General features: G+C 36.7%; 1 protein-coding gene and 1 non-coding gene across 15 annotated transcripts in view; both read left to right on the top strand.

Moving 5' to 3' along the window:
- The window catches only part of LOC100369518 (uncharacterized), a 39,587-nt gene that overhangs the window by 8,247 nt on the left and 18,027 nt on the right, over positions 1–13,313 (top strand). For 12 of the 14 annotated variants that reach the window (XM_085492027.1, XM_085492022.1, XM_085492026.1 and 9 more), the window contains 12 exons: positions 226–451; positions 558–793; positions 1,348–1,614; positions 3,586–3,687; positions 6,611–6,739; positions 7,399–7,593; positions 7,963–8,016; positions 8,344–8,633; positions 9,384–9,505; positions 10,004–10,174; positions 10,363–10,488; positions 11,198–11,347. In XM_085492027.1, the coding sequence (XP_085348153.1) occupies positions 226–451; positions 558–793; positions 1,348–1,614; positions 3,586–3,687; positions 6,611–6,739; positions 7,399–7,593; positions 7,963–8,016; positions 8,344–8,633; positions 9,384–9,505; positions 10,004–10,174; positions 10,363–10,488; positions 11,198–11,347 (2,068 nt within the window). The remainder of the gene's footprint in view (positions 1–225; positions 452–557; positions 794–1,347; positions 1,615–3,585; positions 3,688–6,610; positions 6,740–7,398; positions 7,594–7,962; positions 8,017–8,343; positions 8,634–9,383; positions 9,506–10,003; positions 10,175–10,362; positions 10,489–11,197; positions 11,348–13,313) is intronic. The other 2 variants (XM_085492031.1, XM_085492019.1) reach the window with 1 other exon arrangement.
- Positions 8,120–8,260, top strand: LOC144352420 (small nucleolar RNA SNORD10). The gene has a single exon (XR_013420614.1). It is a non-coding gene; the product is annotated as a small nucleolar RNA SNORD10 (small nucleolar RNA).

Here is a 13,313-nt window from a genome sequence, read left to right as displayed (position 1 = left end):
TTAAACTATTTTGAGCATTTGCAATTCGCTACACATTCTTGGTATTTGTGGTGGGAGCATTCTGAGTTTCAAGTAGACAATATCTAGCTTGTGCATGAAGGCAACGTTGTTCATTCACTTTTTATCGATATGTGTTTACTTCATTATTTGTTTGTTTTAAAAAGCACTAAATACAAAAATTCATTTCTAATATATATTTATAATATTTTTCTCTCGCCATTCCAGGATGTTGTACTCATGGCACAAGCATTAGAAAAGCTATTTCTCACCAAAGTTGCGCAGATGCCTCAAGAAGAGATAGAAATTCCACCTCCATCAAAAGAAGCTGAATTTTTTGGCAAAAAGGGAAAGAAACCAAAAAGAGGAAACATTGGAGTAGCAGCACATATAACTTCTACAATACCTGCCTCAACTCCCCCACCACCATCAATACCAACACCGACAACAACAGGCAAGTGGGTAGATTTAGGTTCTACTTGAGTCTTCTACTACTGTTCTTTTTGTTTTCGTCTTGAATCGTATGTAGTCAATCATTTCAATCTTTTTCTCTTGTATAGTGCTGCCACCTCCACCACAAATTCAATCGTTACCAGAAGTAAATCATCCAACTTCAACACCACCACCTTCTCAACCACCACCACCACCACCACCACAACTAACAGTTCCAGAATACAGACCACAGTCATTACCGCCACCACCGTCGCCACCACCGCGACCTCCTCCACAGCCAGTAACAGCTCCTGTTATGCAGAGTAATTCAGTTGTACATCCGCCGCAACAACCAGTAGCAAAGGTAAGTTTTAACCTTTCTTATTACGTTATTTGTTGATTTTTATGTATTCCTAATTGGGTTTATTTTGATTAATAGTTTATAAATTGAAACGTAAAGTCCATCAACAAAATGCGTATCCAAAAAAACATGCTTGTTCAATCAAGACTGGTGTGTTGTTCACTTGGCAATGTGGCACCTGTTTTTTACAATCCATTTGAAAGCATAATCCGATATATTTGCTGACAATTTTCACATGTTGACTTCTTGCTAGAGTGTTTAGACTGTGCCATCCTGTGTTTGGACAATGCATTACGTGGTTTTCTGTGATGATAATTTCCTTACCTACTCATATACTTAGGTACATGATGCTTGATCTCGTTAGTCTGAGAAAATCACACCTCGCATATTTTCAGCTGTTTGTGTTCATTGCATGTTATGGAACTACAGAACCTGTGATGAATTGTATATTATCTTTTTATTGTTACTATTGTATTTACTTGTCTATGCGGATGATGATTTTTGTTGGCAACCAAAGTAGTCTGGTTAATCAAACCCCTGTTTGTTTCATGTGACAGGTGAAAAAAGGTGTGAAGAGGAAAGCAGACACAACAACACCAACTGCAGCAATTATACAGGTTCCTCCTGAAGAACCAGTTCTGCATATTAATGAACCACGACCTGCCAAGATACCAACAAGGAGAGAGAGTGGACGAAAAATTAAACCTCCAAAAAAAGACTTGCCAGATGCAGCACAACATAGTAAAGGGAAAAAAGAAAAACTTTCGGTACAGCTTAAGTACTGTAATGGAATAATCAAGGAGTTGTATTCCAAGAAACATTCAGTGAGTGTCATGCTAAACACACTCTATTGTGGATCCTACTTTACCCCAAAATATTGAATGTGAAGACTGGATTGTATGCATGTGTGGTTTGGATATTCAACCTGGATCTATTGCCGTCTTATTGAGGAATCTGTACTTTCAATGTTATTGAAGTTGTATTGTCGCCTATAATTTGATGAAAGTGTGAATCAACCTTGTAAACCTAACTCAATAGTGTTCCTCTAATTTGTCTAAATCGTTTCCCATCTTGGCAAATATAAATCATGTCATGTGCCAGTCTGAATTCCTTTGAGCACTCGCTCCACACTCAACCTTGTTATTGTTCAAAGCTGCAGTGTGCCTGGTCAACAAGTCAAATGTCACAAGTGAAATCTCAAAATAGGAAATAGTTGATTTGAAACACAATACAAATAATAATTAGAGCCATGGCATTTTATTTGGTATTGACGTAACCTTGAATCATGAACAGGAAAAAAAAATGTACAGTTCAGTAACTGTTACTCAAGATGCTGAAACTACTATTATAAAATCTGTATTAGAAGCTGCAGCTTCTATTAAAATGGTACAATGCAACAGAGGGGATGTGGCTTTTATTAGAGCCTCTACACATATGAGAAATGGTAAATGTTTGGTTCTCAATTGTTCAAAAGAATGAGTGCGAGTTGTATTATTAGAGATGCAGCTTCTAATACAGATTTTACGGTAGTAGTATTCATGCATCTTTGCGAGTGCTGTAACTGTGCACAAATCACTTCACTTGTCAAGGGTTTCCAACGACATATAGGCGACATGTGCTTCATAGCAATCTTGTACATTATCAGATTTGTGGTCTAGTTATTTCACCTATTGAATATTTACAGTGAAAACAACCAAGATTTTTTCTTTGTAATTGCTCTGGATATTGTAAGATTAGAATAACTGATTATCTACTTTATTTCAAAATATTGATGAAATTACCTTTTGTCTGCAGTCCATTAAAAATGTCAATACGTCTAGTCTGTTGACAAGTATGCAGGTAATTAGTTGTTCTGATGTTACAACGTCCAAAGCAATCGCAATGACAATGTTTGGATTTCACCATCCATTACACTCGAGCAAGAAAACATTTCGCTGGTCATGTACAACATCAAATGCTTGTTTAATCTTGCAAATAACTGACACCAGACAAATAATCCACCAAATAAGAACCCAATGTTCATAGAAGAAACGTGCCTACGTTGGCATTTATACTACTAAATTGACCCAAAATTCATTAATGGCAGTTTAAACTAAAATTTACGTTTGAACATTTGTACACTTAAGTCTTGCTGGATGGCATTGATGATACCAAAATCCAGGTTACAACGGTTTAGTTTATCGCTATCTCTACAAAATACCTCAACGGGCATAGGTCCTAGCAGTGAGCCATGATGTGACTAATAAATCAGTTGAGGTTACATTAAATGTCCCTTGTTAATCACAGTCACTTTGTCCATTATGGAAGTCTGAGTGACTGTTTCATGCCAATGGAACATCATTCTATAATACTGTCTGATATAACAGAAACTTGAAAAATATTACTCTACCAGTGTTATTTTGTACACAAATGTTGTTTTATCAATTGTTTTGTTTGTAGTATGTACCATACATCAAATAAAACAGTCGTAGTATTTGCAAGATATCTGGGCAAAACTTGTTCGCAAACTGAATGTCGCCAAGCAATTGCGTGTAAATTGTTAGCATCTTAAAGCATGACCATCAAATCACAAGCAAAATCGTTTTGATTCAAATAGTTAGCGTGCTGTGATTTTAGGTTGTCGAGACAAATAGTAAATCGGTCGGTTTCGACACGTTCAACTTACTGATTTTACTATACACTTTCAAACACTAGTGGATAATGCAACTTTGTTTGCAAGATTTTGCCTTTGAAGGGTGCCATTCCATTTTCTTGATGCTCTTAACAATTCTTGTTGAATCCTCTCGTATTCACAGGGCTATGCGTGGCCATTTTACAAACCTGTTGACGCAAACTTGTTGGGTCTCCATGATTACCATGATATTATAAAATACCCGATGGATTTGGGAACTGTGAAGGTATGTTTTTAGTTTTCACTGACGTACTGCTTTTATCAATCAGTTGCCTCAACAGGCACAAGTTCCAGCTAGTGAGCCATGTGACTAATAAATCAGTTCAGGTTGCATTACAGCCATTCAGGCACTGATTTGACGCTGAATTAGTGCTAGATGTTGACAACTTACTACAATAGGTTACACACTTTGTTTTCACTTTTACAGAAGTTGTTTCAAATAATGCAGACAGCATGATTGCAATTTGAAGCCCTCTGGCGAGAAGCACTGCCCGTAATGTAGCGACCTGTTAGTTTTGAATTTTTGAAAAAAAAACAAAAACGATTTAGGTACCTGCTTTAATTTGTGTTAGGTGTGACTGAGGCCATGCATATGCCAGTAACACTGTGAGACAGTAAAGATATATAATTGTACTGAATCAGAATATATCATAAAATAGTCGTGCGCAACCGTCTCTGTAGCAAATTGTCTGCATAAAAAAGGACCAAGTTTCCTAAAGGTGTGTTCTATAGCTAATACTGTGTAATTGTATACAATTCTATTCTCTTAACTCTGATTTCAAACTTCTGAAACATAGTTTGCACACTTTACTCTGGGTTATATGGCGGTTAATTCAATAAATCACTCGAGTATAACTCGACGTGACAAGCATGGTGAATAGGCAGTTGCTCATATTGTCGCCCCCCAGTGCTAAACATGCTTTTCGCATCTTGTTATTTTCGACAATGGCTACATGAAAAATGTGTAACATTTCATATTCTTTTAATGGCTCTTGAAATATATCAACGTGATTGATACCAAACATTACGACTAATAAATTAACTGAAAGTTGCAGTTGATGTGTAATTGTAACTTCGATCACTATGATCCAACCCTGTGATTCGTCAAACAAAAATTCAGCACGTTCTCTAAAAAATCAGACTGATATCCTCATTGCATAATTGATTGATCGATGAACGTCTTTGAATAATTTTTGAGAATTGTGAATGCTCAGTCTCAACGTTTCATAATATTCACTTAGTCTCTATTTAGCTTTACTGGCAGAATACTCACTGTGGTAACTGTGTGACGATATTATAAGCTGTCTGCTTTAAAACACACTGCAATGTCAAATTTCAGCAAATGACAGTACCGGTACTAATCCATAACTCGTTGTCAATTTGACTGACAACTTCTTGCTTCTCCATCATAGTGTTTAAGAACTTTGATAAATGCCGGTTTTCAACCTGATAACAGACAGTTAATCTTTTAGCAACAAAAGTGTCTAAAAGACATGCGCTGCTAAGTATATAGTTATCGGATTTTGTAGCAGAAATAGATAACATTATGGGCAATATCTGTCAATCATTCCTCTGATTTTCCGCTGCCAATGTTTATATTTCTAGTTACAACTTGTATAAATGTGAAAACAAAATGTGTAACCTATTGTAGTTAATTATTAACATCTAGCGCTACTTCGGTGTTAAGTCGGGGACTGGAACTGCTGTAAATATCCCTTGTTAATCAGTCACTTTGTTCATTTTGGAAGTCTGAGTGATTGTTTCAGGCCAAAAAAATGTCCTTTATTAGAAGAGCATGCACTTGTGTGCATTACAGGTGTTTGTATTGTGGGTAAAATAAGACAATGATTTAGTGTGCAATGTCTCTACCGTATTTGTCTTCAATTAGGCGCCACTTTGTTACACTTTCATGTCATGGTGGCGCTTATTTGTGGTTAAATTTGAGCAACTTTGTTTCAAATGGCGCTTATTTCAAGCACTTCAAGTTCTAGTACCGGAAACTGTGTTACAAGCCATTGTTTTTGCTCCATTCTGGTGATAGATTATTGACAATATTTTACATTACAGTCTGACGCTTAGTCACTGTAGCTTTTATTTTAAATACTGAGTAAATGACCCGTTTTCAGACAGTTTAGAAAGTTATACAAAAAATATCATTCTTTAGAAAACATTCACAGTTTGCCGTATAATCAACAGAAAAATAAAACAAACACAAATTCAACGCTTAGTAGTCAATGATCACGGTAGCAAAATCCGGTCATGCTGCATTCCACGGTTACGATTATTACTCAGTAGTAGTTATAATAACGTACAAAAAATAAAATGCAAGTAAAATTCAACTTAATTTCATCGTAAGCGAATGATTCTGGTCGCATGTAAACGCTCGGCGTGATTCGATGTCTGCCATGCTTCCTGTCTAGGACTTGACCTGGAACGTGTTTTTTAACCTGATAGGTCAAGTCGTTAATTAACCAATCAAAATGCTGGATGATGCCAACGTGATCAAATTACCATAGCTCATTTAAATAATGTATGAACGCAATGCGGAAGTGATTTGCCGATGTTTGCGATATTTTGGCTTTGATTTTGGTGGGAAAAACGGCATGATTTTTTTTTTCAAATCAAGAAATTAGTTATTTTTGGAAAGTAAACTGAGCATTTAAAGAATAATTTAACACTATTTACTGTGACAACAGCGCATTTGAAACAGAACATTTTCGCGTTGTTTTAATTTCGTTTTTATGGACTTACTGCGAAATTAAAAACCACGCTGATATTTTCTACAGTAGACTAAAAAGACATGTTTCAAGAGATTATAGACCGATTTCTTAAAAATTTTTAGAAACAAAACCAATTTTTTTTACATAAAAGCCATTCGTACAGTAACAGCAAGGGACTTCCGCGATCGCGTCCATCGCTACGAACCGGTAGTCGATCCGCCGGCGCCCAATTCACGATCATTACGTGCCAAAATTTCAACTTTGTCTGGCGCTTAATTGAGGTGTAAAATACAAAGTTTTTGTGGCACTGGCGCCTAATTGAAGGTGGCGCTTAACTGAAGACAAATACGGTAACTACCAAATATGTAAATGTGAGAGTTTGCTTTTATGTCTGACAATTGTGAATTAATGTCTGCTGTTTTGTTACAGAGAAAGTTAGAAACAAGAGACTACACGAACGCCAATGATATAGCTGCCGATGTCAGAGCAATATTCACAAATTGTTATAAATATAATCCCCCAGATCATGATGTAGTGGCTATGGCAAGAAAGTTACAAGTAAGTGCAATATAAAAGCAGTAACCTGACTACCTCCTTGCCACTTTTACAAATTCACGATTCCTCAACGGGCATAGGTCCTAGCAGTGAGCCATGATGAGACTAATAAATCAGTTGAGGTTACATTAAATGTCCCTTGTTAATCACAGTCACTTTGTCCATTATGGAAGTCTGAGTGACTGTTTCATGCCAATGGAACAATTGCAGACATGTTCTGTATGCCTTCATTTGAAATTTGCTCCGATGATAGTTACATTAGATCATTATTCATACTCTCACCGTTCGTCATCGGTGACATCTGCTTGCCTTCCTTTGTCTTTATATTCAAATCAAAATCAAATCTTTATATTCAAATGAAGTCAGAGTACACTGTTTACACCTAGACTTTATCTTGTACAGTGTGCATTCGTACTTTATCGCATACATAGTACATACATTTTTGACTATCGCAAGAAAGTTACCAGTGAGTTGCTGTATTCTTTTTCCTGCCAGCCCTATCACATTGACTAGGTGAAATAAAGGTTAAGAAAGCGCAGGTTGTAGCAATTGATGTCAGCTGGCTGTAATGACATCTTGCCAACTGATTTTAATCTGACAAAAAAATGTTATTTTCCATAATGCAAAATGTCCAGTAACTGATGTATTTTCATGATTTTTAGGATGTTTTTGAAATGAAATTTGCGAAAATGCCTGATGAACCGACGCCACCTCCAAGTGAGCAAGATCCATCAGGTGATGCGGGCCAACCTAGCAGCAGCAGTGCGAGCAGTAGCAGTAGTGACACGTCATCTGATTCAGACAGCACAGATAGTGAAGAAGAAAGAGCCAATAAATTATCACAGCTTCAGGCACAGGTAGGATTGAGCTTGGAATTTTCTTGTCTAAAATTGGCAGCCAGTGATAGGAATTACGTTATGCCTTAAATATGATGGTGCATTTATTTTTGAAATCTGAAATAAAAGCTTTACATCAAGAGCTGTATTTGCAATTCATTGAGACGATTTTTCTTTGGCTAATTATGTTGCTGGATGCATAAATACTTTTGTGCTTTACACATATTTACTAGATTACTATTGCTGAGTGCCAATTTGGGCACCGAAAATGATTCTCTATGCTCCTCACCCTTTTACATAAAGTGACTAGAAAATAATAAACTACTGCTATCACTTTTGGTCCACTAAATCAGTACAACACTTTGAGGACAAAATTCTAATTCGTTCTAGGAGCATATTCATGGAAATGGGAGGCATGTGCCTAAGACTGAAAGACCGGAAAAGGTACAGCTGAAATCTCCTAAGGCAAAAATTACATCACGGAGTGGATGGAAATATCATCTCTTTTATGCATCAGTAGTTTATTAGCTTGGTCTTGGTGGGAACTGTAAAGTGATGAAACTCATGCGTGTCAACTGAGCCATGTTCTGAAGTGATCATATTTGGTTAATATCAGCGTTTTGCTGGTCTTGACTTGTGTGTCTCACTTCCAGTCGTGGTGAATGATCTAGAATTGAATTCTGATTGCAGTGCTAAAATTGCAAAATCGGATTAACACGCTGCCTTTTAATTTGCTGAAAATTCAAAAGTTTGTAATTGTTTTGATTACAGCTTAGAGCAGTGCATGAGCAACTTAGTGCACTGTCTGAAGCATCGTTTAACAGACCAAAGAAAAAGAAAGAGAAGGACAAAGAGAAGGAAAAAGAAAAAGAGAAAGATTCAAAGAAGAAAAAAAAGAAAGAGAAGGAAAAGGAAAAAGAGCAAGAAAAAGAACCAGAGCCACCAAAAGAGGAAGTCGTTGTCAAGAAAGAAGAGAAAAAAGAAAAACCAAAACCTAAGCGTAAAACTGAAACTGCTAAACCCGTAGGAACAAAAAAACAGCCTAAGAGGACGAATAATAGGTTAGAACTTTTCTTGAAATTGTGAAAATGAATATTTAATACAGTATTTTGTCTATTATGCCAAAGGCAACAGACTTCTATACAGTTTAGTTCATGTATTTTATAATTTTTTGGATCACATTTCCCCCTCTCCAAGATGCGATTTGGTAAGCTTGGTGGCTACCTATGGTCTTAATTTGAAATTAGACGAGTCGTCATAGTAGATATTTTACACACTTGCAGCTTTCATGATCAGTGAAGTCAGTCAGTGACTAGTAATCCAACGGAGAAAGTAAATGCCATATGAGACAGCTGCCTTGCCTTACATGGTCTGTTCGGACCTATATCTTGTACATCCCTATGCAGATTACATTCATACTTTACACGTACATAGTACATACATGTATGTCTTTGAATATATGCACATTGAGTGATCAGGTTATCGTAATCCCTCTTCAGACATATATGCATTTGTCATTGTTCATAATTCACAATGTCATTGAAAATGACCTATTTTAGTAGGAAAGGTTCAACAAATAGCTAGAAAGGAGTTGCTCTAAACCAAGCTTTTCCGCTAACATGTGCTTCTTACTTTATTTGCTCTATTCAAATAAAAGCACTTAATAGGTGCATACATGATCTTATTGATCTGTTAACAAGTCATTCACAGAAGTGCTTTTAATAAGAGGAAATGTGTATGTGGGTAAGGTAAATTACGACTACAAGATGATGATGAAAACTTACTTAGTGTCTTACTTCTTTATATTGCAGGGCAAGTAAAAAGAGCAAGCAGCCACCTCCGCCTGTATATGAAAGTGAAGATGAAGATATAGCCAAACCAATGTCGTATGATGAAAAGAGACAACTTAGTTTAGATATTAATAAATTACCAGGTAATACTTTTTGTATTATCACTGTAATCATACAAAGGTATAGCAGCATGGGTGCCTTCAATATTTGAGTTTATCTAAGGCATTCTAGTAGAAATTTTGGGCCTGATATTCGGTAAGATTGGCCCCCTCATTTCAAAATACCTCAACGGGCATAGGTCCTAGGCGGTACGCTTATGATGTGACTAATAAATCAGTTGAGGTTACAATAAATGTCCCTTGTTAATCACAGTCACTTTGTCCGTTGTGGAAGTCTGAGTGACTGTTTCATGCCAATGGAACATTAAATGTGTTAATAGATGTCTTCTTTAAAGCTGATGCTGGATATCCAAACAGAAAATGAAACAATTGCCAAGTTTTAGTGATAGTTTGGTGTTCAACAATGTTCTAATAACGATAAAGATTTCTAGCTGGACCTCATTTACTGAATAATTATATTGTTCAACTGATTTTTGACAGTAACTGTTTTTGATGAGCTTTTCTGCCCATATTCATTTATAGGTGACAAATTGGGACGAGTAGTACATATAATTCAAGCAAGAGAACCATCGCTACGGGATTCAAACCCTGATGAAATTGAAATAGATTTTGAAACTCTTAAACCTTCCACATTAAGAGAACTTGAACGATATGTCATGCAGTGTTTACGAAAAAAGCCACGAAAACCTTATGGTAAGTTGGTGTGGATTTTATTTAGTTTATTGCAACTTGATTCTCAATGCATATAAACTAGTCATGGAATTTAATTGATTGTCCCTGCTGAAGTTGTTCTATGAGAAGGCATGTTTTGGAGCAGAGGGCAGTGAAATAAGTGTCAATGCTAATTATAAACTATGCATTCATTTATTTCCTGTTTGCAGCTAAAAAGACAGCTGGAAAAACGAAAGAAGAGCAGCAAAGAGAAAAAAAACAAGAACTTGAGAAAAGGTTGCAAGATGTTAGTGGGCAATTAGGTGGTACTTATGCAAAGAAATCTTCTAAGAAAGGTCAGTGCTGCGGATTCTCGACATTATTGTTCTGTCTTAAATATGCAGCACTAGACACTGGTAGAAAGGGATAATGTAATTGCCTTTTGCGGTACATAATAGCTGATTTTCCGCTCAACTGAGAGATCTCGCGTTGAACGTCTTCCGCAAAAAACTAACAATTTGATTTTAACTCAAATTTCTTTATTTCGTAACTCGCATTGACCGGCCGATCTTCGACAGAGGAATATTGCTTTTGAATACCCTTACTTAATCGAAATTGCCTATCATCAAATGTGGACAGCACATTATTAAGCATGGAAATATTCCCCAAAATACTTTCGCGTTTGTCGAATCCCATGCGTTGTGTGACGCCACTACGACGCTATGACCTTTGTTTGTCCTGTTTTTACGTTCGATTTCACGCATAACGCACGATTCTTGCAGTGAACGGAAAATGGTCAATTGTGTGATAATAGTGTCGGGTCATTTGAAAGCCTATCTTGAATCTTGATGTATTGAAACTACTAAAATCACACTACTTGTATGGTGCCATTTTGAGTACAGCGTTTGCTTTTTGTAGCTCATGCACTTTAGTAAATGACTGGTGTGTTTGTCGTCAAACTGAGCAACAATAACAATAAATGTTGGTGTATTTACACTTCTTAGTGAACGTTATTACATACTCTTTGTGGCTTGTACTCAGAACTTGTTTTTTTGTTCTTTTCAGCTGAACGAGAAGCAATGGAAAGCATGATTGATGTGGTCGGTGGTCCATCCAGGTTGAGTGCTAGTAGCAGCAGTTCATCAGATAGCGACACGAGTAGTAGCAGTAGTGGTGGCTCATCTAGCTCTTCAGACAGTAGTGACTCAGAGTCAGGTAGTTAAACTAAGAACACATTTCAGAACAGCATTCTGTGAAATTTTAGACCAACCTGGGGAAAAGATATGTATCTTACAACATAAGCTGGACTTAAATTAGGCACATTTATTTTTTGGCGATGCTTTAAAACTGAGGTAGCTATTTTCATGCCAGTGTGACAAATTAGATCTTGCAAAATAGTAACATTCCGATACAAAGATCTAACTGCCCTTAAGCTCCCATGCAGGTGTTAAATGTTGATTGTATTGTTGCTGTGGATGTTTTTACCTTGGCGTTCATGGCTTTCACAATATTCAGACGTTATGGTTGGTTTGTAAACTGTACAGATGTAAGCCATACGAGTGGCATGTGTGATCAGGGAGGCAGGCCAGCTGGACTTTTATAGTGAGCGTACGTGATAAACAAGGAGTTTTCAGGTGTTGCAGCTTTTTGCAGCCTCGCGTGGTGGTTCTAGTCGCACTGTGACACCTTAAATGCGCCTTCCCTTACAAGGAAGGCACCTATAGCTTACTTATAAGTGTTAGTGATTTAATCTGTATGCGTGTCCGTCCATCTTGTGATATGAAAGGGAATGCATTTTGTTCATGGCTGTAGCAGTGAACTTAATTAATATCCCTGAACAATACACATCAAACTGTATGCGCTGGTTGTTCTTGTCCTTCTCAATAGCTGCTAAAAAAAATGCATAAACTGTATTGAACTCATCGTATGAAAACTGCCTGTAAAGTTGTGCGTGCCAACAAGTGTCACTGATATTTGTAGTCGATGCCGACGTCAATCACCCTGTGAAAATTGGATTGAAATTTTTAACTACCATGCTGGTCAGCCTCTTCTGGTAACACATGCACTCAAATGGCTTCAAATCTGTATAAGTGTCTTTTACAACCGTTTTCTTTTAAAAAGAAAGGTAAAATGTTTGTTTTAAGAACAAAAAACTTATAAAATGTCTTGTGGAATCTTGATACACTTAGTATGTCTCGGTGTAGTATTGAGCTAAGAACTAAGGCTCTGTAAATAGTGCTGCAGTTGTGTAGTCGGTCATCAAGATTTTTTTTTTTTTTAGAGCTTTGATACATTTTGTTCTTACAAAATTATTTTATACATGTTAATACCTTTATTTGGAAGCAAATCTTTTTTGTATCTTTTTGTGTATTAAGTTCTGTCTGTCGTTAAATCTTCCAAAAAAGTGTTTGACCTTTCCTGACAGATTCTCATGTGTATGATTTGTTGTTAGGCAGAAAGGGGAACGTAATTACGGAAAGGAATGCAATATGTTTCTTTGATTCACTTTAGTATTTGTCTGCCGTTCATTTCAAGACAACAATTGTGTCCTTAAATGTTAAACTGAACTGGGACAAGACCGTCTTGTAGCAATTCAGTATGTATATAATATATTTCCAATGTAGCCTGCATAATAACTAGTGGAACGAGGTCTTTCTTCCAATAAAATATATGGTGAGTTGAACCTTCAACTCAAAATTAAAAATCAAAGTGTATTTGTTTTGTTATTGGTGGACTTGTTGGCATGCACAAGAAATGGGATGGGATGAAAACTCTTATTTTGACCTTGAGAAACCAATGCTTTAAGGATTCTCACGTTTCCATCGCCGCACTACAGCTATACTGAGAAGGACAAGACACTGCTGCAAAGTGATGTTTCAATGACTCAGAACTTGCCCCCCATTATTCATAAAATAAAATAAAATACAGAGGGTTGTTCTGTATGTAACTACTGGTCCTAGATATCACAGAAAAAACACAATGACCTGGTGTTGCAAACACTTCCCGATGTGCTGGAATATAGCTAAGATGATACAATGAGCACACAAGAATGGTAATATTGAAGCAAGTCTTGCAAGTATTAGGGCAATAACGTGGCAATCTTGCTTGCTATTCTGCTACCTTTATTTGGTTTTGACTGGACAGATAACGATCCAGAATTCTGTGGACCTATCCCTATAGA

Source organism: Saccoglossus kowalevskii, chromosome 17 (genome assembly GCF_978046115.1).
Source record: "Saccoglossus kowalevskii chromosome 17, keSacKowa6.1, whole genome shotgun sequence".
Classification (NCBI taxonomy): Eukaryota; Metazoa; Hemichordata; class Enteropneusta; family Harrimaniidae; genus Saccoglossus; species Saccoglossus kowalevskii.
Note: the sequence above shows the minus strand (reverse complement) of the source record. Positions and strands in the feature narration are given on the sequence as shown.